Consider the following 27,732-nt stretch of genomic DNA (forward strand, 5'->3'; position numbering starts at 1 on the left):
AAAAAAAAGGCTTCATTCAATAGGCCAGCCCGAAATGACCTAATATTCAAATATGAAAATGCATGCAGGGAAAGAGATAGAAAAATCTGAAAATTCAACTTACCCTCTTAATAGACTCATTCTCCAAGGAGTGTGAATTATATTTAGAAGTTGATGCAGAAGCCATCCTGGAAACTCTACCAAGAAAGACAACATTCAATATCAACTGAATTTGTATGCAATTTCAAACATATGTGACATCTGAGATTTAAATATGGCAACTGAGAGCAAACGGTACTACTTTACAGGTTCCACTTCCACACTAGGCCCCAGTGGTAATGAGACATACAAACAATGAACCACAGCACAGGCAGTATGTGAGAGCTCTAATAAAGGTGCAGGGGACTGGGGAGAACAGACAAGAGAAGCTCACTGCACAAGGGAGCTCAGCAGAAGATGCCACACACATTCCAGGAATTTTTATTCCTAGTGCTCTAATTGCCATCTAAAAAAACTTAATGTTTATTAATTGTGCAACAGGCCTCAGATTTCCATACTCCTTAATTTTTAAAGATAATTTAGAGGCAGCCAAGCAGAATGAAAAAAGAATGGACAATTTAACTCGCACTGTTTTCTCTTTTAAGAATTTTGTTTTCTCCAAATGATGGCACTTTAGAGTGGCATGGATTTGATTGAAATCAAATTAGTAAGATGTGATTTAATCAGTATTTTCTAGGGAAAGTATATACTTCATTTAAATAATGCATATTCATCACAATTCGGGCATAAATGAAAGCATTATATTCAGAACACACACAAATACCGTTTTAATGCAAGGATTTATTTAGACTTATGAAGATTACAGCAACAACAGAAAATTAAGTAATGCTTTGGTTACTTTATCAAAGTTTAGGACACAGATAGACACACATGAAGTCAGTGGGAGGTAAATCACATCCAATTCAACAAGGTGACTGTGGATATTTATAAAGATCTTTTTGCCAAGCTGTATTAAGAGCAACCAGACACACTAACAATATCCAGCAATGGAGAACATTAACCCATTTATGCCGGAGGTTGCAAATTATTTTTGTGAAAAATCAGACCTTGGTGATGACCTTGAGGAGTAGGATGTAAATAACTCCCACAAGCTTAGCATTCCAATAGTGGAACACTAGGCATAAATGGGTTAACACAACTCGGCACAAAACCTAGTGGGATTTAACAGCTTCACAGTACTGGCCACTGTCCTTAAGAAATAGTCGAGAGGTGACGAAGTCACAGACAAAGACAGCCAGCAGGATAAAGAGGTGGAGAGATGACCAGATACGGGCCATCTTACAAGGCTGGGACTGTCAGGATTCCCCCATGAGAGTTCAACACTACAAAGCCAAGGCTTGTGTCTGTCTGGTTCATGGCTGTATCCTGGCGCACAATGGAACTCACAACTATCTGGAGAATGAATGATTACATGGTAAATATACAATACTGTGAAATGTCATGGTGGGGCAAACATGTATACTAGTTCACCAAATCCCAGAACACTGGAACTAGGCAAGTACCACTGAGGCTTGAAAATCAACAATTACAGCAAAATGCATCTTTATAGAAAGAGATGCTCAAAAGAGCTGAAACTACCTACAGGTAGCACAATGCAAAATTAGAAGTAACTTTTAAAAAAGATTAATGAATAACACGAAAATGAATTAAATTCAGACAAAATAGTACAATACGCTTTGAAAAACCCTTCTAACCTTAAGTTCATGTCCAAGCAAAATAACCCATTATTCTCAGAGATAGCAGAATGGATGAGATGAACTATGGAGCAAGTCAGATGTATCTGCTATGAAATTTTTCTACTCACTAAACAAGACGATATATTAGGGGCAGACTTTCTTCAGTAACTGATATAAAATTATCTTTTAGTATAGATACTTTAAAATGCTTCACTAATATAAGTCAACATTTTAAAACAAAAAGTTACATTCTTACTATCAAGTCAGTAGAAAAAATCTAAAATCCTGGTTGTACAGTCAACTCAATCAACGTCACCACCCTGTTTATTCATGGGCCATAAAAGAACGATGAGTCTTCCTGCTGTTTCTGATTTTCATGAACAAATTTCAATTTAAAATGGATATAAAGGAAGAAAGCCCTCATTTTCCCTTCATTTAACTGTTTCACTACAACTCACATACCATACAGTTCACCCTTTTCAAATGTACAATTTAAAGGTTTTTAGTATATCCAGAGTTGTGCCACCCATCACCACAATCAGTTTTAGAACATTTTTATTATTATCCCAAAGAGAAACCTCATACCCATTAGCAGTCACCCACCACTCCCAATCCTCCAGCAACCACGAATCTGCTATCTCTACAGATTTGCCCACTTTGGGCATTTCACATAAATGAAACCGAACAATCTGCAGTCTTTATGTCTAAAGCTCTAATTTTTAGAGTAACACCAGACACTGCTACTACTGTTGATAGTTGGATCAAGTACACATCCGAGAAATCCAAGGGTCCAGATAACATGTACCAGTTCCACAATGAGGCTTACTTTAAAATCTCATCAGTGAGCCTCTCTTTGTTGAATAGTTTTGATTGATCCCTGAAGTTTACTGAAGCTGGAACAGCATCATGCTGGTGTGCACAAATGTTGCAGCTGACTGCACTCAAATTCCAACGCTGCAACTCATCATTTGACCTTGAGTGTGTTATTTAACTTCTCTGGGCTTTGGTTGCTATTACCCCCATTTTACATCAACATTATTGGGTGAAACAAATGAATTAATACATTCATGAAGGGCTTGGAACCACACAGTATATCTGTTAACAAATTACTAGCATTTTTAAAATTTTTAATTTTTATGAGCACAAAAGGATAACTATTGAATGCCAATGTCTTAGCCAATTCTATAAATCAGTCCTGACCTTGGAAATACTAGGAGAAAAGTTAACTATTACAGGGATAGTGCACGGCTAGCAGCCACTCAGTTATAAAGTGCTTTTTGCTTAAAAAAAAAAGTACATGACAATAATGGCTCTAATAGGAAAATGGGAAGCAGTGTAGCACTTTGGCAAATGTACTGGACAGGTGTGCACAAGCCCTGGGCTGTCTCTAACTTACCAAGCAAAGAAAGTTCATCCATATATTCGTGTATAAAATGACTATGTTAGTGTAAAGGCAGTTGGATGATAATTAGAAGCTATAGTGAAGTCTACAAAAATCAGCTACCCTTTTGGTTACAGAGTATTTCATCCCAAAGCCCTAAGAATCAAGTTTTTATCCTTTTTATTTAAAAAAACAAACCAAAAAAATGTTGATTTTTGGCCACCTTGGCTTTAAAGCAAAAATTAAAAGTTGATTCCGTATATATATGTTAACTACGGCACTCTAACCAGAGGTAGACTTCTATCATTTTTGATCTCCCAAAATAACCTTTGAGATTATTTAAGCCCAACCCTCTCCTGTTGCAGAGGAGATGAGGGGGGCCTAGAGGGTGTGTGACAAGGTCCTGGAGTGACTTACTAGCAGGGCCAACTCTAGCCTAGGTCTCCTTGCACTGCAGAGTCCCTTCCACCTACAGAAAAGTGCTTGTAAGTGGTCTCTGGAAGGAAACCAGGTTGCACGTGACTGGTCCCAATCTCAGTAGAAGAGCTTGAGACTAAGAAACATAGTTAAGAGAACTCAACTCACCCAGCCAACCAACCTTTGGGGCCTCTAAGTTCCATGAATTTTATCTGTTTTATTTATTTACAGCACCTGTAACAGTGCCTGGCACCCAAAAGATACTTCACAGGTATTTGTTAAATGAGTGAATGAACTGGGCAATTAAGGATTGGCCAAGGAACGTTAACAGTTGTTAGTAGCGTGATATTTCGCTTAAGCCAGAGGTTCACACAAACTTATGTTTGAAATGGCATGACAAGGCCTTGACTAATCAGGATGGTCCAGGCAGGGTGGTTCTGGGCAGTAGATTTAAATGTATATATCCTTATACAGTTAACTGCAGGGTTAACTTATACCCCTTTGAAACAACTTGCACTGAAAATAATTTGAGTAATGCTATCTTCCCTTATAGACTTTTCCATGAAGCAGACGTTTCATTTCAAATTAAGGTACAGTCGTCCCAGTACAGGGGGCTGGGATTGGTCACTTGAATCTGTGGAAGCGGATACAAAACCTCTTTCACTGCATCCTTTTTCCAGACTAAGGAACTGTTTTCCCTTTTCTGTTGAATATGAAAAACAACAATACACAAACCTGAAGCACACATAAAAACATTTAAAAATGCATGCCATTTTAACCCTTATGTTAAAAATCTAAAAGCAGCAGAACTAGAAAATAATTTTGACCTCTGCCTCATAGAGCCTTTGGAAGCAAAATGTAAACACCACAGGGAGCTCTATTTCCCACCCTCACCTGATTTGAGATCAATGGCCCTGAGCGGTTTTTCTGAACTTTTCTGTATACAAACAAAACAGTGACAAAGGTATGCAGCCTTTGTCTTTTGATGAGCCTTAATGTGCTTTATGACTCTGTGTTGGCACTTACTTTAAGTTCAATCATGCTCTTTCTCTGGAAAGATGCTGCTTATGGAAACATACCGAGACTTAAAACTTGACTTCTAAAGTTTGTCAGAGAACAAGCAGCCTCTCCGTTCAGAATTCCAGGTCTTTCTAAAGTAGTTGTCCTTACTTAGAAGTCTGTTTTGAAAAAGATGCCAAATCTCTTTGGTAGCGGTGCTCAATACTATCAGACTCGAAACTCCCTTTTTATAAAACAAATTTCTGTAAAGTCCCCTTTGCTAGGCTGAAATGAAAACCATGGATATCATCAATCTAAACATGATTAAAAAATCAATATACTGTACTAACTCCAATATAAAGGAGAAATAAAAGGACAGTGATTTATAATAAAATAATGTATTTTTTAATGAATTACACCATAACCAAAACATCCCCCCATTTCCAATTTGGCCTCTAGGGGGAGTGTCACCCCCAATGAGAACCATTCACAGAGTTCTGTACCTGGAGTGCTAGTAAACACAGGATTTACTATCAACTTATTCTGATTTTTTGCATTAAAGTAGCTCGGATTGCAGGCCACCTAGGAGGCAAAAAAATGAAACATACCTTGAGAGGTCCTCAACCTAATCACTGTGAACAAAGATAAATGTTTATATTCCAGCCATTTTGAGACCAGGTATACCATCAATTTAACACATATATTTGCTTACTTGGGGGGAAGAGGTACTCAACTCACATGAAAATAAACTATGATCTGCAAAAGCAGAAGTTTGGTCCTTTTTTTTTTTTTTTTTTGAGACGGAGTCTCACTGTGACCGCCAGGCTGGAGTGCAGTGGCGCCATCTCTGCTCACTGCAAGCTCCGCCTCCCGGGTTCACGCCATTCTCCTGCCTCAGCCTCCCGAGTAGCTGGGACTACAGGCGCCCACTACTGCGCCCACTACCGCGCCCGGCTAATTTTTTTGTATTTTTAGTAGAGACGGGGTTTCACCATGGTCTCGATCTCCTGACCTTGTGATCCGCCCGCCTCGGCCTCCCAAAGTGCTGGGATTACAGGCGTGAGCCACCGCGCCCGGCTGTTTGGTTCATTTTTATATATTTTCCTTCGAACAAGGGATTGACAAACTTTTCGTGTAAAGGGCCAGATACCCAGACTTTTCTGTTGCAACTACTCAGTACTGTGTTGTAGCACTGAAGCAGCAATATGGAAATAAACGATGGGCTATATTCCAATAAATTTTTATTTACAAAAACAGGCTGTCACGCCCTGCATTAAACTATTAAAATCATTCCCATGTGAACTGTCTTTAGCCAAAGTACATAATAATCATATTCTCTTAAACTAAAAAACAAGCTATTAACCCCACCATCGAGAGCTTGTCAAAATGCCACTATGCGCACCTACAAAACAGTGTGATACATTTGAAAAAAAGGACGGGATTCTGTATTCAGACCAATTTGTGTTTCAGATCCCAATTCTGTCACTTAATTACTGCAGTTCCCAGTCTATAAAATGGGCATGATACCAGCCCTCACAGTGCTGTCATGAGGAACAGGTAAAATTATAGCACAGTAGATGGCACAACAAAGATGCTCAAATACCAGTTCCCTTCCTCCTACCAGAGATGCTTTATGCTTTTTTTTTTTTTTTTTTTTTCTTGAGACAGAGTCTCACTCTGTCGCCCAGGCTGGAGTGCAGTGGTACCACCTCAGCTCACTGTAACCTCTGCCTCCTGGGTTTGAGTGATTCTCCTGCCTCAGTCTCCCGAGAAGCTGGGATTACAGGTGTGCGCCACCATGCCCAGCTAATTTTTGTATTTTTAGTAGCGAAAGGACTTCACCAAGTTGACCAGGCTGGACTCGAACTCCTGACCTCAAGTGATCCGCCCACATCGGCCTCCTCCCGAAGTGCTAGGATTACAGGCATGAGCCACCACACCCAGCCCAATGAACTCTTAAGTCACTAGAAAAACTGGTGCTAATATGCTAGGCTGGTTGTCCACAAAATATACCATATCCTTGATTGCCTAACCATTCTGCACACAGGTTTTCTAAGATGATCAATCTAATCTTGCCAAGACGCCAATCAGTCTTACAGCAGTTTACCTTCAAATATCCCTCCTTCCATTAAAAAAAGAAAACACTTGACTCCTAGCCCAGGGAAACTTTCTGTGAAATCCTTAACATACAGATCTCATCTCAATACTTTCTATTCAGGCTCAGGTATCTAAAAATAGGCTAGAAATCTAACTATGTTTACTCCAAAAAAGGATCCCCCAAGTAAGTGGCCTACTGTCCACACAGACACATGTAACAGATGCATTAGAGCTTCTCGATTTGTCTTGGTCACTTCAAGTCTTAGGGCTACAGGGTATTTATTTGATGATTCCTCTTTGAAAATTATAAGATGCTATATAGTATTTCATTTAAAATCTCACTCTTCGTATAATTTTGATATTTACAATCTATTTTAAACATGATATATGTACCCCTATTTCTTTAAATGCTGCAAAGACCTTTGACTAAAAATAATATAATTCAGACCCAGTGGAGAATGCATTTTGAATCATTTTTTCCAGTGGCTAGTGATGGATATGGGCTGATCTCTTCACCCTATTTCTTGGTCCCCTCACGACAAATGGCACATCTTCAAGACAGCTGATTGGCTTTAGCGGCACGAGCTGTGGCCATGAAACAGGGTAACTTTAGAAATTCTTCTTAAATTGAAAGTGATATGGTAAGTAAACTGTGAGAAAAGTCAGCTACTATCAGGTTATTTGTTTTTAATGTACAAAGGCTACCTAGCAATACTGCACACATTTAAACAGATCACTAAACTCACCAATGGCTTTTTCAACAGTCAAATATCTGCCAGTAAACAAAGTTTTAAAATAGGAACAAGATCAAGTTCCCGTGCATCTGCCAATTCCAAAACTCATGAACCCAGCTGATCTGCTCAATGAAAAAAACTGTATTTTATTGAACTATTTTCCCCTGTGAGAACTATTCACAAAAAGTACATTTTAAATTTATAAGTAAACAGTAACTTCTTTAGCAAAAGTTAAAACAGTAATTGTTGAAGAATAGAAACATGTAAAAAAAAAATAGTTATAACTATGATAGTAACAAAGGTGCCAGATCAAAACATCTCCTTACTTTCCAAGAACCTTCTCAGGTCTGAGCTAAAGGACCCCAAAGAAAAGCCCAGGCATTAGGCATTACTAATGAAGATTCTTCTAATGAAGAATCAGCAGTGGAGGAGGAGGGGGAAAAAAAGGAACTCTAGAGCGGATGTGCATAGTATCTAAAAAACTGAAGAGAGGAGAAAAGGCTGGAGATAACCTGCCATTTGAAACAGTTCCTCTAGGTACTCTCACTTGAAGGCAGAAGCAGGGGCTTTGTTGGCATCTGCTTTGTTGGCATTTACCTGCTTCAAAACATGGAAAGCTTTTCCTGACCTCTCCCCCGCCCCCCACACACACATCCCCTCGCACTCTCTCTCTACTTCTCTGTACACCATACATATTCCTAATATAGTCAGTCCTCCACATCCAGGAGTTCCACATCTAGTGATTCAACCAATTGCGGATCAAAAATATTTGGGAAGAAACACAAAAATAACAGTACAACAAAAAAAATAATACAAATACAAATAATACAAATAGAAAAAATACAAATAGAAAAATAATGCAAATACTAATTTTTATTTGTATTTACATAGCATTTCCATTGTATTAGTTATTATAAGTAATCCATAGAGGACTGAAAGTACACAGGAGGATATGCAAGGTTATATGCAAATACTATGCCATTTTATATCAAGGACTTGGGCATCCAAGGATTTTGGTATCCTCGGGGATCCTGGAACCAGTTTCCCACAAATACCAAGGGACGACTGTATTTCATTTCTCACCCTGTACTTATGCCTCGACATTTTGTGTCCCGTCTCTTAGATTTCTAGAACTTCCTAAGGTCGGGGGCCATGTTTTCCATTCTTGCACCAGCACAAAGCACAGTTTGGGTACTCAGTATTCAGTGAAGAAACAAATATAGCATCACCCCCATAAACTTTCATGACTTTGGAGAAGTGAGTCATCAGCCATTAAAGGTACTCCAACCTACCTCCCTAGGGCTGATTTTTATGTTTATAATTCCCTTGCATATCTTTAAAATTTTCCACATATGTATACATTCCTGAATAATGTGATTTTCCATGTTTCTGAAGTTTTACGGAAATGGAATCATTATACATTCTTCTGCCACTTGCTTTTCTCACATAGTGTTATTGAGAGAGTCATAAATGTTGATGCACATAGTTGTGTTCCACTCATTTTCACAGCTGCATAGCAGTCCACTGCTTTGCACTTGGTTTTTCCATTCTCCTCCCAGTGACCATTTGAGCTGTTTCCAGGTTTCACTATTATCAACAGTGCTGTTATAAGCATCCTTGGAAATGTCTCCCATTCCCAGCATGCATGTAAAAACTGTATTTTTGTGCCAGATTTTCATATATATATATATATTTGCTGCCAGATCAGGTACGGCAAATATATATTTAAATATATAAATTATAAATTATATATTTAAATATATAAATATGTATATTTAAATCAAAGTATCTGGAGAAGGTGGATAATGGATGAAAACATAGGCAAATCCACCATTTGAAATGAAATCCCAAGCTTGTCAACACTCTAATTCAAGCAGATGGGCCGTGTATTGGTGTCCCTGGGCTACTGTAAAGAAGTCCCACAAACTGGATGGCCGAAAAGAACAGAAATAAATTCTCTCACAGTTCTGGAGTCCTGAAGTCCAAGATCAAGGTGTTGGCTACGCCATGCGCCATCTGGAGCCTCTAGTGGAGGATGCTTCCTTGCCTCTCCCTAGCTTCTGGTGCTGGCTGCAATCCTTGGCATTCCTTGACTTGCAGCTTCACCACTCCAATCTCTGCCTGTTGGCACATGGCTTTCTCCCTGTGTGTCTGTGTTTTCACATGGTGCTCTCTTCTAGGGACACTAGTCGTGTTAGATGAGGGGCCCACCCTACTCCAGTGGTGCATGACCTCATCTTAACTAACTACATCTGCAACAACACTATTTCCAAACAAGGCCACAGTCTGAGGAAATAGGGGCTAATGCTTCAGTATATCTTTTTAGGGGACACAATTCAACCCATAATAGGCAGGAGGTTGGCTACAGAAATTAACAGTCTACAAAATGGTGATGTCGACATATGGTTACATTCAGAACAATTTCATTTGTCAATCTATCTATAAGCATTCAGTGAACACCTATTAAATTAACCAGTACTCAAACAGTAATATGGTTTTTTAGAAGAAATAATGAAATGACAACAAGCCAATCATTCTGAGATACTCCTTACTCAGCATATAGAACTATTTAATCTTGTTTCCAAAGAGTTCACAATCAGTAACTATATAGTGGGCAACTACGCTGGACTATAATGGAGATTTCCCCCTCCCCACAACCAAAAAAAAAAAAACTGAGATAGGTCTTCAAGGAGCTAAAAACTGAGATGGGGAGAACATGAACAAATGTTTAGATAACAATAAAGATAATGAATATGTATTTAAAAGTTTAAATAGTACTAAAGACAATAACAGAGGTGATACAATTAAAGCAAAACAGAGTATCTGCTTATGCTAACTGGTCATTGCTTTCATTTACTGATCATCTACTACCTGTCAGACATTGTTCTAATCACAGATTAAGTCATTTAATCCCCACCAAAACCTTAAAAGGCAACTAGGTATTACTATCATCATATGACAACTGACAAATACAAGGAACAGGAAGGTTAAACAATTTGTCTGCTAGTAACTGTCAAAAGTGGAATTGAAATCCAGGCAATCTGACCAGCCCTCTTATCCACTAACAGATAGGTACTTGTCTTTCTCATTCTGTCATAGATGATCATATTAAAATGAGGACATTATGCCTCCTGCTTGCACAGTTGGATAAAAAATCTTTTCGGAATTTCACCCATGTGATAAAAATCTGATGGTCACAAAGAAGAACCCTAGACTTCACTTTAAAGATGATCAACAAATATACTTTTTCCCCTGAAATCCAAGTCTGTGAGTCACTGAAACAGTACAATCCTTGTTTGTCTACTGAAACATTTCTTTGTATCCACTTAGTCTTTATTAAAATTATCTTTTAAAAGGAGAAAGTTTTATTACTAGTGCACAAAATACCCCATGAGGTGCAACTATGATGTAATGAGGCATTTGTTAAAAAGCCTGTCAGATCATATATAGCTGAGTTATTCTTCAAAGTAGTCCCTTTTGATGGTGTACACAAATTCCAGCAATGTGGCCACTGTTCAAAGTATTCTTTGAATTATTCTTTTGAAACTGCTTTTGGAATTTAAGGCTACATAAGGTACCATCTCATGAACTTTAACCATATCTCAATTTTTAAACCAAACCCAACGCTCCACACAGCACCGGTGCCCATTCTGTATATTAATAGAGGTGATACAAAATGATTTTGGCCTAGAGGCTTTGAGGATTTTTTTTTAAAGGTACCATAGTCTCTGAAGTCAATTCCAAAGAAGAGTTCCAAAATGCACTGAATAACTTGGATTTGGAACTTCCTGACCTTCCTCTACATGGGGCTTTTGGAACGCTGCCTAGGGTCTTTTGATTGTTGAAAATGTCGGGCTTGATACATCTTAATTAGTCCTAATTTGCAAGAGCAGGTTGACCTTGAAGGTTAGCAGAGATAAGCAGTAGGAGTAGTAGCTTGCCCAACAGGCAGTTTGCCATAGTAGAAAAGGAGTATGCACAGGGAATCCCCAAAGACGGCTTAATTAGGATCCCAGGAGAATCAGAAGGAGAAAGACTTGCCATGATCTAGAGAGTATGGACAATAGTTATCTTCCTACTTGGAGCAGTTACTTCTTATTCCAGCCACAAACACAAACAACCACCTATCCTTGTTACAGAAGAAGGTGAAAGGACTGAATGTACATATTTTTATAACTTGGCACTATTGGCAGAGAAGGTTTCACAGATGGGGAAGAAATAACCTAAAGAAAGAAATGAAAAAGGCAAGGAGATGAAGAAGAACCAAAACCAGTGTTAAAAGAATGGCAAGGAAAGAGAAGATGAAGAAATTCCAGTTCTAAAATAATGATACATGTAAATCTCACAGAGAATTTCCATGTCTTTTGAAGGAGCAGTATATGCTGCTCCACAGAAGAATAAAAAGAATTCCCAAGCTCCAGATGGAAATTCTGTTATCGACACTAGGAGGAAAAGCTGGGTATTGGTGGTTAAGAATGGGTATAAATGTGGTGATATGTATAGTCAGTAAGACTATTCATGAGGTGTGCTATCTTCCCGAAGACTGTATCTGAGACGTGGCTTCTATTAACGTAATTCAACATCTATCCATGATTTAAAAAAAAAAACCCTCAGGAAATCAGGAATTGTCAAGGGCACCTATGAAAAACCTTCAGCTGACATCACAAGTGAGAAAGTATTTCTTCTTTCACCAATAAGAGTGGGAACAAGGCAAGGATGGTCACTCTTATCACTTATATTTAACATCTTTTAGAGCTTCTAGCAAGTTCAAAACATATATTGGAAAGAAGAAGTAAAACTGTATTTACAGACAACATAATCATGTATGCAAAGAAAAAAATCCTAAGAATACTACAAAAAAACTATTAGAATAAGTAAATTTAGTAAGGCTGCATAAAACACAAAGCCAGTATAAAAATTAATTATATTTGTACTGTTAGCAATGAACATATGAACACTGAAATATAAAAATACTGGCCCAGTGCTGTGGTTTATGCCTGTAATCTCAGTACTCTGGGAGGCTGAGGCAGGAGAACCACTTGAGCCCAGGAATTTGAGACTAGCCTAGGCAATACAGCAAGACCCTATCTCTACAAAACATAAAAAAAAAAAAAATGAGCTGGGCATGGGGGCATGCACCTGTAGTTTTCAGCTACTCCAGAGGCTGAGGAGGGAGGATCACTTTAGCCCAGGAGGTTGAGGCTACAGTGAGCCACCATCATGCCACTGCACTCCAGCTTAGGTGACAGAATAAGACCCTGTCTCAAAAAACTTTTTTATTTTTAAAATGTCACTTGTAATACCAAAAAAATGAAATATTTAGGGAAACACTGAACAAAATACGTACAAGAATCATACACTGAAAACTACAAAACACTGCTGAGATAAATTAAAGACCTAAATACATGGAGAAATATTGCATGCTTGGGCTGGGCGCAGTGGCTCACGCCTGTAATCCCAGCACTTTGGGAGGCCGAGGCGGGCAGATCACCAGAGGTGGGGAGTTCAAGACCAGCCCGACCAACATGGAGAAATCCCGTCTCTACTAAAAATACAAAATTAGCTGGGCATGGTGGCAGGCGTCTGTAATCCCAGATACTCGGGAGGCTGAGGCGGGAGAATCGCTTGAACCTGGGAGGTGGAGGTTGCAGTGAGCTGAGATCGCACCACTGCACTCCAGCCTGGGCACCAAAAGCAAAACTCCATCTCAACAACAACAACAACAACAAAATATATATATATATATATATATAAATAAATATATGATAGCATATGTCATATAAATATATCATATATATCTCTCACATGCTCAAGGATCAAGGACTCATCATTGTCATGATGTCAATATTGATCTACAAAGTCAATGAAATCTTTATCAAAATCCCAACAGGCTTTGACAAGATGATTCCAAAATTTGTACAAAAAGGCAAGCAACCAAGAATACTCAAAACAATCTCAAAAAGAAAAAAAAAAAAGTTGCAGTACTTCCACTACCTGATCCCCAGACTTATTACAATGCCTCAGTAATCAAGATACTGCAGTATGGTATAAGGATAGACATACAGATCAATGGAACAGAACAGAGACTACAATTAGGCCCTTCTTTTTGAGGTCCTAGCAATGGTCAATTGATTTTCAACAAAATTACCAAAATATGTGGGCCTTTTCCCACAAATGATGCTGGAACAGTTTGATGTCCATATGGAAAAATAAATGAATCTTGACTCTTACTTAACAAAATATACAAAATTAACATGAAATGGAACATAGACATACTAGTTCTATGTTGCTGAATAACAAACTTAGCAGCCATAAACAGCACACATTTATCATCTCACAGTTTCTGTGGGTCAGGTGTCCAGGCACAGCTTAGCTGGGTCCTCTGCTCAGGGTCTCACAAAGTTGCAATCAAGGTATTGGCCAGTCTGCATTCTCACCTGGAGGCTCAACTGGGGAAAATCTGCTTCCAAGTTCATTCAGAGTGTTGGCAGAACTCATTTCCTTGAGGCTGCATGGTTGAGGGCCCTGGCTTTTTGCCAAGCAGCTTTTAGGTCCTAGAGACCACCTACAGTTCCTTTCTATGTGGCCTTCCTCAATGTGGCTGCTCACATCAACAAGTCAGCAAGGAGAATCTCACCTCAGGGAGGACCCAGACCTTCTTTTAAGGGTTTTGGGCTGATTAATTCAGGCCTACCCAGGATAATTTCTCTTCTGATTAACTCAAAATCTACTGGTTGTGACCTTAATTATATCGGTAGAATTCCTACACTTTTTCCATATTCTAGTCTATATTCTAGAAGCAAGTCACAGGCCCTGCTCACACTCAAGGGAAGGGGATTACACAGGTATAAACAGCAGGGGTGGGAAAGATCTGTCTGCCAAAACAGATCTAAACATAAGAGCAGGACTAAAAAAGTTCTGGAAGGAACACAGTGGAAAACTTTTGTGAATGTAGGTTAAGATTTCTTAAAACACAAAAGCTCAAACCATAAGAGGGGAAAAAATAAATAGGACTTCATCAAAATTAAAAATCCTTGCTCTTGCACAGAGGCACAGTTAAGAAAATGAAAGGCAAACCACAGTTTGAGAGAAGATGCTTGCAAATCACATATCTGATGAAGTACTTGTATCCAGAACATATAAAGAACCCTCACAACTTCAGACAGACAATCCAATTTAATAAGAAATGGGCAAAAGATTTCAGCAAATACTTCACCAAAGAAGATAAACTTAATGGCCAAACAAGCACATGAAGACATGCTCACCATTACTAGTCACTAGGAATTTGTAAGTTAAAAATACAATGAGATACCATTATACACCCAAATGGCTAACATTTTAAAGGCAGACAATTAAAGCCAGTAGGAATGTAAAGTGGCACAACGGCATGGCCACTTTGGAAAACAGTTTGAGTGTTCCTTGTAAAGTTAAACATACACTAAACATATGGCCCAGCAATGCCACACCTAAGTATTTACACAAAGCAAATAAAAACATGAGTCCACATAAAGACCTGTATGTGAATGTTCATGGCAGCTTTTTTTCAAAATGGCCAAAAACTGAATTAACTCAAATGATCAACTACTGAATGAATAAATTACATTATAACCATACTATGGAATACTACTCAGCAACAGAAAGTCAGGAACTGCTGATACATGCAACAACACAAAAATGAATATAGAAAGCAGTATGCTAAGTGAAAGAAGCCAGCCACAAAAATACCACATAAGCCCATCCTTGACAAATTTCAAAGAACTACGAGTGTTCACATCACATTCTTTCACCATAATGTAGTTAAGTTGTAAATCAGTTTTGAAAATACCTAGAAAATATATTTGTAAGTAAAAATGTACTTCTAAACAGCTCACGCATGAATGAAATAAAAATATAAATTAGAATATATTACAATTAAATAATCATGAAAATACTATGTTTTGAAACATCCAAACAGCAGAATAAATCTAAAGAAAGGAGGGGAAAATGAAGAATGATTCCTGGTATATACTTTAAGTGAAAAGGGCGAGAGGCTGAATAATGAAATATGTTTTTGTGCAAGAAAAGGGGAAAATACATGTATGTGCTTGTTCAAATTTGCAAAAGATACTTAGAAGAACAAACTAATAAAACCGATCATCTACGGGGGGAAAGGAAACAGAACAGCCGGTCAGAGATGGGGTGAAAGCCTTCTGAATGTACCTTGATATAAACTGGACTTTAAAATCATACAAAGTTTTTACTCATTAAAAATTAATCAAAAAAGCAGGGGAAAAGCCCTAAAATGGAAACAAATGAACATAATTATATTATCAAGTTGGTGCCATAACTACAACTGACAAACCTCTGGTTAGACTAATAAAAAAGGAGGGCACAAACAAACAACAGTAGGATGCAGGAATGAACAGACAGACACAGCTATAGATTTGGCAGACATTAGCTGGTAGTTTAAAATCTTCCAGGCCCGGGCAACTCCATGTGCAAGTTCTAGCAACATTCAAGGAACCAGTAACTCCAATCTTATACAAACTTCCAGAGAACAGAAAAAGGGAATACCTCAACTCACTTTACAAGGCTAGCATAATTATGATACTAAACTAGACCAAGACAGCACAGGAAAACTAATACCAAATCTTATGTATATAAGATTTAAAAATCCTAAAGAAAATATTAGCAATCAAACCCAGCAGTAAGAAAGAACATGACCCCGTTGAGTTTATCCCAGCAATACAAACTTAGTTAACGCTACAAAGTTACATCAGAAAATCCCTTAAAATAGCCCACCACATTAACAAGTTCAAGGACAGAAAACACATGTTCTCCCTCACCCCTGTAATCCTAAGCACTTTGGGAGGCTGAGGCGGGAGAACTGCTTGAGGCCAGGAGTTTGAGACCAGCATGGGTAACAAAGTAAGAAGCTCTCTCTACAAAAAAACAAACCAAAAACCTATCTCCATAAAGGAAGAAAAGGGGTTTGATAAAATTCAACATCCACTTATGACCGAAAAAAATGTACACTAGAAGTGCACCCATACAAAACCTAAAGTAAACATAATACTTTATGGTGAAACACTGAAAGCACGCGCCTTCTCAAGTAAAGATCTTGGGCCCCACCCCAGAACTAGTGAATCAGAAACTCCAGGCATGACGCCAGGAATCTGTAGTTTTGCAAAAACCCCTCAGGTGATTATGATGCGGCTCGGTGCTCTGAGTGGGAGCCACAGAGCAACACTGTTGGCATCACCTGGGAGCTTGATGGAAATGAGAAGAAAAAGCTCTCCGGGCCCATCCTGGAACCACTGAGTCAGACTCTGTGTTTCAACTCGAAGTCCAGGTGATTCATAAGGCAATGAAGTTGGAGAAGCGCTCCTGGTGCTGCTGCACGCTGGGACCACTTTTTAAAAATACAAATGTCAGAGTCTCAGCCCAGATCAATTAAGTTCGAATATCTGTGGGCAATGCCCAGGGAAGCAAGTATTTAAAACTCCCCAAGTGATTCCAATGAGCAGCAGGAAAGGCAGTCCCCTGGTCCGTGGTATTCCCTCCAGGAGGAAACTTCTGTTGAGGGACTCTGCACCCTCTCTGAAAAGCCAGAGAAGAAAGAGGCATTCTTCGAGTTCTTTGAAGTTCCCCCCAAGAAAGAAGGCTGCATTTCATACATATACCAATGGTGCCTTTTTAATACGGCTTACAAAACTGAAAACTGAAACTGAGAAAAAACCCTGTAGTCATGAGAGCTGCAGGAAGTTGCAGCAGAGGCTGCAAACCCAGAAGTCAGACTTACCTGGGTTCAAATCCTGATATTGCTGCTTCCTAAATGCTTCAGCTTAGACCTAACCTCTCTGAAACTCAGTGGGGATCTTACCTCAAAGCGATGCTGTGAGGATTCATATGAGACATGATGTAAAAGCACTGGGCTAAGGACTTGGCAAAGATTACACATTCTAATGTTAAGGTTAAGTTATGACTGAGGCGGCTATTTAAGCATTGACAGTGAATCTGATGAAATCCTCAGCAAATCAGACCAAATGTATCTCTCCACAGCTGTAGCTCCTGAACACTTGAAATGTGGCTAATCTAAACTGAGATGGGCTATAATGTTAAAATATACACTTGATTGACAATTTAGTACCAAAAAAGGAAAAACATGTCATTATTATGTCGATGACATGTTGAAATATTTTGCACATGCTCTGTGTTAAATATATTAAAATTGATTTCACCTGTTTCTTTACTTGTTCAAAGTGGCTACTAGAAAATTTTAAATTACACATTCTCTATTGGCTAGTGCTATCTTAAAGGACTGGGAAGCCAGGATATGAGCTGGTACTATTAGACTATTTCCGAACTTTAATTTACTGCCAGATCACCTGGGGGTCTCATGAAAATTCACATTCAACCTGAGGAATCAGTGGCGGGTCTCAGTGGGTGAGGATGGGGCTTGAAATTCTGCCTGTCTCACCAGCTCCCGGGGAGCAAGGGCAATCTCCATCACTAAGAAAAACCTGTTTCATGCCATAGGCGTAATGGGAATCTCTGGGGAGATTATTAGAGTTGATATAGTGAATGAAGGACATGTCCAGCAGGGAGTTAGACTCAGCTTCAACTTTGAAAAAATCAGTTCTCTCTCCAAGCAAGGGATTCAAAGAGGTGGGGGCCAGCGCCAACGGTCAGTCCTCCCTTTGTGACGGCAACAGGGACCTGCGCTTTCTCTCCCAGATCCAGAACCACTGACATGGGCAAGGAACACCTCAGAACCAGGAAACTCAAAATGGAATACTGGCTGGGGTTTCTCATATCCTGCTAGTCACATAACCTGTGTTAACCGCAGCGCCCTCCTGGGGTCTCACTGAAACCAAGTGCAAACTTTCCTTCTTACTGTTATCCACAAACAGTACTGACACGCAGGTATATTCCATGTCATGGCCAAGTGCCACTGCTGCGCAGGCAGGTACATTTCTTATTTCAGTAAAACAGCTTGGGCCAATTCCAGGCCTGCTGGAATCCAGCATAGTACCTATTCTCCTAAATCCCCACCTAAGTCATCTCAGGGCCACGAAGCAATTTAGAAGTCATATAAGGGAATTTAAAGCACCACCACCACCTGATGCTAAGAATCTCCCTTACAACCCACCTCTGCCTCTACAGCTCCCAAGAAGGGGAAAGGATAACTGATGTAGCAATCCATTACATTCCAAGCAAGAGGCTCCGGGAAATAAACAATGCTTCCTTCTCACAAAAAAGTTCAAGGACATGCTATCAAAATATAACAATTATCACATGCTAAAGAAAGGGCATCGCTATGTGCTGTTGGGGTTTGGAGGCAAGGGGATAAGAGCTGAATGAGTTACAAACAACTTTTATTTTTACTTTCAATTATTCCCCCTTCAACTTCCCACCCCAAACATACTAGCAAGCAAAGCAAAAACTAATCTGTACTCAAACTGCTCATGCCAAGAGTTCAAAAATCAAGAAGCTGAGAAGAAAAGAGTGGCAAGACAATGACTGACTCACAGAACTTTCTCATTTGCTATTTGATCACGGCAAGAAAGGTTAAGCACGAGCTCCGTTTCATCTGGCAGACAGGGAGCATGATCTCTAGATATGCAACAGAATTGGTTAAAATGATCATGTGTGAACAGTTCTAAGCTGGCCTCCTTTGTCTAATTCAAGTTAAATAATGTTTACTAAATGTCTACTCTGTGTATAGGACCATCTTAGGTTTCAGACAATCAGAAAAATATCTACAACCTCAGCCCTTTTTATTACAAGCATAGAAAACGAAAAACATACTGAAATATGTAGGAGTTACCTATTAAGACAGTCAAGGAACAGCAATACTAAACTAATACAAGTACATGAAATTGCAAAGTGCAACTTATAGAGACATTTCAAGATACTGAGACACAACTTTAACGAGAAAGGGCCACTCAGGCGCCCACCCTGTTCCAGCAAGGATGATGGTACAGACCTGGAGAGCTATCAGTGATCTCTTCCCCAGAGCCTGGATCGCTTTTTATTGTAACCCCAGAAGCACAAGCATCCAGTCTAGTAAGGACTGAGGAGCTGCGGTCAGGTCTTGACTGGAAAAGAGAAAGTCTTCCATTCTGAGACACTTGTGAGAGAGGCAGGCAACATTCCCCGAGGCTGAGCTTGCTTCGCTGTCGCCCTGTGGTTGTTATTATACACTACTACCATTTTAGGAATACACAAAATGAAAACTTGTTATGGTATACCAGTGACATCAGGCCCATATGAAAGAGGCAATATAAATACCTGCATATTTTAATGATGACAAAAGAGGGAGATTGAGGCAGAGAGGCCACACCTACAGCCACAGGGAAGATACTCCAAGAACAGGAAGGACAACTGCCCTCTTATACCAGTTCTCCAAATAGCAACTGCTTATACAACACATTCATGCAATAATAATAATGCTGCAAACTTTACAAAGGTCTCTGATGCATATTTGATTCTCTGAAGAACTCTGGAAACTTGGCAGGACAGGTTTTACTAGCTCTATCTTACAGATGGAAGAGCCACCAGCAGCAAGGTTAAATGACTTGTCCAGTGACACAGAGTTAAGGAAGAGAACTGGGACCTGAACTCAGCTTCTATAATCCAAATAGAGAAAGCTTTCTATCACCTCACACAAACAAGAGGCTCATTTACCATAGTTCCTCTGGTAGAAATAGAAAGCACTAGTGGTACCCAACGCCAATTATCTAAAGAGATGCCTCCACATTCTTAAAAAGAAAAAGATGAGATTGTCGTGGTACTCACTGTGGAAAAATACACTGCAAAGATTTCCAATGCAAAACCTTCCCCCAACTACGGGATGACAACTGAACCTAACTCAGTAACTCCTGCTGGGTCTCCAGGTACACTCTCACTTTCAAGGCAGACAAACTAGAAGAAGACCTCTCTTGCTCTATTACTGTTTGGAGCAACAAAATGTGGCCCCAAGAAATTTCTAAATCCAAATGGTAAAGGGAATATAGCACTGCAAGAACTGAGGACACTGCTGCCAGGGTCGCCTGGAACCAAAAGCTCGTGCCAACATGGAAATGCAGAGAAGTGTCGAGAAAAGCAAGCTACTGGATTCCAAAAGTTTATTAAGACATAGCTAGGATAATGTTTTCTCTTAAAAACAGAAAAGTTCCATATCGTTCAAGTCAATAACAGCTTTTCTTGAGTGTCTACTAGATGCAAGACACTTTTCTAAGCACTTAACTTAAATTATTCACTCAGTCCTTCCAGCAACCCTTTGAGAAAGGTACTATTATTATTATTTTCATTTGACAGATAAGGAAACTAAGGCACAGAAGTAAGTAACTTGCCTAAAGTCACACAGATAAAATTAGGGCCAGGATTCAAATTGGGTCAGGCTGCCCAATCCAGAGTCAAAATCTTGTAAGCAAGTGACAGTCCCTGTCCCCCCCATCTGCCAAAAAGGAAATAAAGAACTAGAAAACTAGAAAATAAAAGCAGAACTTCAAAGAGGTCGAAAACAGGAAAGGAAAATTACTAAAGAATAATGAAAACAATCTATTATTCTGTTATAAAATCGAATAAACTTTAGAAATAATGAGAAACTCCAGACTTTGAAATGCTCTGGTTACCCCTTTAAAATGTCACCTATTCATTGTTGAAGAGTCTCCACTTTTTTCTTTATTTTGGAGCCCTCAATAAGAGCAAGAACCATGTGTTTTCAGTGGTTCCTAAGTAACTACACTTTGTTAATCTGCCTCTCATTTTGGAACAAAAAATATTAAAGTATTTTTTGTAACTTTAATTATTTTTCAGACCTGTAAAAGATTAAAAATTTGCTTTGAAGCCATTGAACATACAGAATATGAGAGAACTTAGAAGGTATTAAATCAATGAACTTTTACAGTCAACTCTCATTAATGCCATTTTATTAGTGAGCACTCTTGTTCCTAAGAAGTTGAGTGCTTCTTTTCTCTTGAGCTATTTCAAAATGAACTAGTTTCTTTACAAACCACACAACTCAAGGACTGATGATCATTTCAGATAAGAGGTTCACAGTACAAACCATTGCACAGGAAGAGAAACCCTTGTGCAAGGTAGCCTGAGAGTCCAGCAGACACTGGCATGAAATCAACATCCAATACTGACCTCAGCAGAGCTTTCTGTAGCTACAGTGAGCTATCTAACTATGAAAACAGCAAAAGATTTGAAAAATACCTCTCTAGGTATTTGAAATCACTCACTGTTTATATGTAAGAGGGAGGGAAATATGAGTAAAAATGAGGCTGGGATGAGCTTACCATCTAAAAGACACTCATTGGAGAAATGATGACTCCAAAAAATCTCTTTGATTCAGAGATTTACTTTTGGATTTATTTCCTCTAATGGAGCAGCAGCTGGCAATCTAAAACTAGAAATTCAAAGTAATGCCCAAGTCATTCTCAATCATGCCAGTCTGTTTTACTGTCATTGTAAGGTTTCAGAGCTCTATTTTTTCTCACAGCGCTCATCTCTGCCAGAAAATATATCATTGTTTATTTTTTTAACTGTGTGCCTCCCCACATATAAACTCTATAAGGCAGGGACCTCAGCAGTGGGGCTCTTTGCTGTCTTCCCAGTGCTCACCGTTGGCACTCTTGGGTTTGATGAATGAATGAAACCATCGGCAACTTAATAAATGTAGTTAGAACTTTAAGTTAAAGAGACCAATCATTTACTAACCACACTTGAATCTACAAGCATCCGTGCATGTTATCCACCCTCAAGCACCCTGGGAGAGCACCACTGGTTCAGATCTCCCCCATGGTGTGGAATCTCTTTAGATTTGATTTTGTGACACAGCCAAAAGCCATTCAGAATCAAATCTGGTGAATACATGACTGTGCCCAATAGATATGTTGGATGAAAGCAAACGTGTCTGCAAAGTCACAGGCCTGATTGTCTTACTTGGTTGGTAAACCGATTTTGAAGGAAATTCAAAATGGTCTGCAGTCTAGCAAAATTGCTGGCTCAGTCTCAAGACTAAGTTGGTTATTTCACAAGGAATAAAACTGAGCTGTGGTAAAAAGAATCCAGACTAGACAGACACCAAGACACCCCCAGAGAGCTGGCTTGTGATATTAGCTTTGCCATTAAGTTGCCCTGAAGCCCGGGACATTAGTTACCCTCTCTGGGCCTCAGTTCATCCAGGGAACAAATGAACAAGTAAACTTTAGGGTGCCAGTCAATTCTAAAATGCTGTAATTTTATTCTTGGGAAGACCTGGTGTATCTGTTTCAAAATCAGTCGCAAACCACTTCGCCTCAAACGATGCGTGCGTATAAAGCTCTAATATAATTTTTGCAGCAGATTCACTTCTTACTTGCTTGGGCAAATACTAAAATTAGTTTTCACTTCCTGAGCGCAGCAAAAGACAGTTAAGGGAGGCAACCCGGCCAAAGGCGCTTGCTCGTGCCCGTGCATACTTCCGACTGCGTATCAGGGAACTAACCGTTCCCTCTAAGATCTTCCCTCAACTGTTGCAAAAGCAGATAAACCTCTCGTGTATGACACAGAAACACTGGTCAAGAGTGACCATCGAGGCTTCGCGGCCAGTGTGGGGCTGCGGCCGCTCCGCAGGGCCCACTGGGGATGCGGCGGACGCCCGCTCCGCGCAGAGGGCCAAAGCGAGGACCAGCCGCGGAGCGTCGCCGGGGAGGCACTCACCGCCCCGGGACGGGGAAGCAAAGTCCAGGCAGTGGCTGAGACGTCCGCCCCCAGCTCCACGGCCAGCCAACCTCTACCCCCGTCCCGACCTTCGCCCGCTGCCGGCCGGCCACCTTGGGCGGGGAGAACGGGGGAAAGCCGGAGGTACCTGCCTGCTGCTCCCTGGCCTCAGCCCTGCCCCGCAGGGACAGCGACGGCGCTTGGGCGAAACCCCCACCCAACCCTGCCGGTGCGGCGAGGCCCCGCGCGACCCGCTGGCCCAAGGAGTCCCAACTTCCTCCTCCCGATCCCCTCACCACGGGTCCCCGCAGTGCCCGGCTCCGAGCCAGGCCAGCCGTGAGCGCGCACCCACCTCGGGCTCCGGGCGCCACCGCCGTTGCCAGGCTGCTCGGCTCCCGGGCCCTGCTCCGCCCCCTCTGGGGTCCGCCCCCTACGGCCTGCCCGCCCCCGGCCACCGCCCGCTGCCCTCCTCCCCGTGCCGGTTGGCGAGACTGCATCACGTGACGGGGCAGGGGGCAGGAAGAGTGCGCCGGGTCGACCCGGGGAGCAGCTCCGAGGGGCGGGGCTCTTCGCCCGCGAGGCTGCTGGGAAGCCCATTTTGAAGGGTGCGACGCATGGAGGCAGCTGGGAATTGTAGTTTGCAATATGGTGCTGGGGATGGGCGGGGCCAAGATGCCAGGGGCCATCCCTGTAAGGGAAGTTGGACTGGGCGCCGGGCGGAGGCGGCTGGGAAGCGTAGTCCCGGGACCCTTGTCTGGGTCTCCCTCTTTTTCTTCAGTAAAGGGGAAATCCAGAGGGAAAACTTCTCTACATAAGACTTTAGCGGATGCCACTAAATTGAGCTATTATTGGGTACACAGGGTTGGCTGCGTAAAGTTGAGATAGTATAAGGGAAAAAGAAATTTCACTGACTCTGATCAGTGACTCTGGAGCAGGATCTGCAATTCACAAACTCAACTAACAGCTGGGGTGTCCCTCAGCTGTGCCAGCACCTTTCCAAGAACGCAATTGAGACTTAGTGAACGGAAACATTTCAGTCCAAAATTCCTTCTACTTTTTGAGGTTTGGGTCAGACAACTATTGATACAGTAAAAAGAAAGGGACAGGAAAAAGAGAAGGAAGGCAAACGTCAAGAAGATAATTCATTGTGTAATCAAATAAAACAATCTGGGATTACCTCTGTAATCCCAGCACTTTGGGAGGCTGAGGCAGACGGATCATCTGAGGTCAGGAGTTCGAGACCAGCCTGGACAACATGGCGAAACCTCATCTCTACTAAAAACACAAAAATTAGCCAGGCGTGGTGGCAGATGTCTGTAATTCCAGCTGCCTGGGAAACTGAGGCAAGAGCATCGCTTGAACCCGAGAGGGAGAGTTTGCTGTGAGCTGAGATGGCACCACTGCACTCCAGCCTGTGTGACAAAGCGAGACTCCATCTCAAAAAAAAAAGAAAAGACAATCTGGCACATAGAAAAATGAGCATAATATTCTTTGTACTGCATAATACTTATACGTGAGCAGTTCGAGTAAATAGGATGACTTTATCATGGCCTGTTTTTTTCTCTTGTATGTGTTAGTTCTCCAGCATCTAAAAACAGCATTTTACCTGATACCAGTGTATATGTGTACATGTGTTTTCCATAGTCACACACATATACATATATTCATATATCATTATTTATATATACATATATATGCTGTATTGAAGAGTCTAGACTTCTTAGATGAGTAACAAAGCCATCCAGAATCCAACCCAACCCACTCTTTAGCCACCTCCCAGTGTGCCTCTTTTTGCTCTTCACCCCAAGCTCCCAGGGAACTTGATGCACCAGGTTTTTTCTTTCCTCCAGCCCTTTGCACTTGGTCCTCTCTCCTGGATTTGCCAAACACCTGGAAAGACAGCAGAATAGCAGCTGCTCCTGGGCCCCCGCACAATTAGAAGTCTCCCCCACCCTTCTTGTTGTACTGATGTCATCACTTGCTTACACATCTACTCTGCCAACTCCTCTCCCCAGACTATGAACTCCTTTGAATCTCATTCACTTTTGTGCTGGATTTCAAAGCATGCTCAGTAAATTTGCATGCTAGAGAGGCTCCCTGGTGGGCTGCTGAATAACTCTAGATTCCTAGTATCTGTGAATCTTAGGGCAGAGGGATAGAGGAAAATGGGGATGGGTGGAGGGAGGGCAGCAGCTGCCTGGGATACCTTGCATATAATAGGCCTGGTTAAGTGTCCCAAGATGAGGCCAAAGCTTTTTGCTGGAGCTGGGAGGAGCTGGGGGTTGGGAGGTGGGAAAGGTGCAGAGCAGGGATGGTTTCATCCTAAGAAGCTAATTCCTGAAGAAGATTTCTCCAGGGTCCATCCCCAGCCCAGCCCCACCTCTAGAAAGATGCAATTCAACCAGAAAGGGCCAGTAGAGAAGACTAGCCTTTGGCCTGTGAAATGGAGAGAGTAACCCCTGCCATGCCTGTCTCACGGTGCAGGTGCAGAGATCAAATGAGGCAACAGATGAGGAAGCACTTCGAAAACTGTAAAGGTTGTACACTATGGGCTGGGCACAGTGGCTCAGGCCTGTAATCCCAGCACTTTGGGAGGCCGAGGCAGGCGGATCACTTGAGGTCAGGAGTTTGAAACCAGCCTGGCCAACATGATGAAACCCCGTCTCTACTAAAAATACAAAAAAATTAGCCAGGCATGGTGGTGGGCACTTGTAATCCCAGCTACTCGGGAGGCTGAGGCAGGAGAATTACTTGAACCCGGGTGGTGAAGGTTGCAGTGAGCTGAGATTGCACCACTACACTCCAGCCTGGGTGACAGAGCGAGATTCCATCTCAAAAAAAAAAAAAGGTTATACACTATTGAGGGGTTACCGCCTTGCCCTTGGTGACATCGCTGTATTCTTGACTGAGTCTGCCCTCTTCCAGGCTGGGGCTGCACTCACATTTCTGTGTGTGTGTGTGTGTGTGTGTGTGTGTGTGTGTGTGTGTGTGTGTTGAGGAATCTTCAGGCTTCCCTGCATTTTGCACACATACACACACACCCCACCTGCAGGAAGCCTGTGAGAAGATGGCTGGCCTCCTTTTCCGGGGCTCCCGGACAGTAAAGAGGAGAGGGCAATAGATGTGACCTGAGGCTGCTTCTTCCACAACCCTTCTGAGTAGCACATTCTATACCTATTCCCGCCCCTTTCCCCCAGAGTCCTTCCGCTTTTGCTAAGGCACAGGCTGGAGGGCTAGAGGCACCTCCTACCCTCAGAGGCTTCCTCCTGTTCTCTGCAGTTGGGGGAGGTGGGCTAGGCAGCACCAGGAGGAGCCTGCACTCCGGATCTGACTGGCTTCATCGCTTACCTCCACCTCTGGCCTCTCACCTCTTAGATAAGAAGCAGGCCTGAGTGAGGAAATGGCCTGTTTCCTGCTACTTCTCCCTTGGCCTCTATGCTCTCATCTCCCCAGTCCCCACTCCTGCCTCAACTTAATCCTACCAGGTTCAGTGTATTAGGCCTGAGGCAGGGGAAGGTGGAGGAAAGGGAGGGGCATTCTTACTGAGGAAAGAGAAGGCTGAAGAAAAAGAAAATTAGGAATGAAAAATTTTAAATGTAGCTGTGGGGTACCATGGTCTAGCAGAAAGCACTTGGAACTAGGAAACCTGATTCAGGTACCAGAAATTCTATAGGCAAGCTGTTGGCCTTGGGAAAGTCACTTCACCTCTCTGATCAATAACTGCTTCCTCTGAAGAAGAGGGATTGAATGCCACCTCCCAGGGTCATTGTGTCCCCTTGAGGATAGATGTAAATGTGATGTATACAGTGTCAAGGCAGCAGAATTCCCAAGTTGCCAGGATGGTCACTGGGGAGAGAGATGGGAGAGGGTAAGGGGTAAACCCCTGGGCACTGACACAAAGATCCCAGGGTTTAAATCCTAGCTCTTCCATTTGTTGGGTGTGTGATTTTGCGCAATTACATCTCTCCAAACCTCGACTTCCTCATCCCTGAAATGGGTTTTTTTCATTATCTCCATTCATAAGCTTGTTGTGAAGCACATGAATGCCTAGGTCTAACTTCTGATTCTAGGAGAACTGCAAAGCAGCTCTGCCTACCTCCTCCTCCCCAGCCCCAGCCTGTATTTATTTATTTATTTTTATTTTTATTTATTTTTATTTTTTTTGAGACGGAGTCTTGCTCTGTCGCCTAGGCTGGAGTGCAGCGCCCCGATCTCGGCTCACTGCAAGCTCCGCCTCCCGGGTTCACGCCATTCTCCTGCCTCAGCCTCCTGAGTAGCTGGGACTACAGGCGCCTGCCGCCGCGTCCGGCTAATTTTTTGTGTGTTTTTAGTAGAGACGGGGTTTCACCGTGTTCGCCAGGATGGTCTCAATCTCTTGACCTCGTGATCCGCCCACCTCAGCCTCCCAAAGTGCTGGGATTACAGGCGTGAGCCACCGCACCCGGCCCCAGCCTGTATTTAAAAAGCAGCCTCAGCAGGATAGTGCAGCCACTTTGGAAAATGGTTTGGCAGTGAATTATAAAGGTAAATGTACATATGGCCGAGCAATACTATTCCTAGATATTTATCCAAGACATATGGAAACATATGTTCACAAAAAGACTTGTATTCAAATATTCACAGCAGCCTTTCAAAAATAATAGTCAAAAGCTGGGCACAGCTGTTATCCCAACACTTTGGGAGGCTGAGGTGGGCG

At 41.6% G+C, this 27,732-nt stretch overlaps 1 protein-coding gene across 3 annotated transcripts in view; it reads right to left on the minus strand.

The window, feature by feature from the left end:
* MTM1 (myotubularin 1) overlaps positions 1 to 27,732 on the minus strand; it is a 118,486-nt gene that overhangs the window by 89,034 nt on the left and 1,720 nt on the right. The window contains exons 2-3 of one of the 3 annotated variants that reach the window (XM_011954659.1): positions 1,734 to 1,835; positions 104 to 176 (exon numbers count right to left, since the gene is read on the minus strand). In XM_011954659.1, coding sequence (XP_011810049.1) covers positions 104 to 176; positions 1,734 to 1,744 — 84 coding nt within the window. In that variant the 5' untranslated portion in view covers positions 1,745 to 1,835. Of the gene's footprint in view, positions 1 to 103; positions 177 to 1,733; positions 1,836 to 23,388; positions 23,449 to 27,732 lie in introns of those variants that run through there. The other 2 variants (XM_011954660.1, XM_011954662.1) reach the window with 2 other exon arrangements.

The sequence above is a fragment of the Colobus angolensis genome, unplaced genomic scaffold (assembly GCF_000951035.1).
Source record: "Colobus angolensis palliatus isolate OR3802 unplaced genomic scaffold, Cang.pa_1.0 Scaffold389, whole genome shotgun sequence".
Classification (NCBI taxonomy): domain Eukaryota; kingdom Metazoa; phylum Chordata; class Mammalia; order Primates; family Cercopithecidae; genus Colobus; species Colobus angolensis.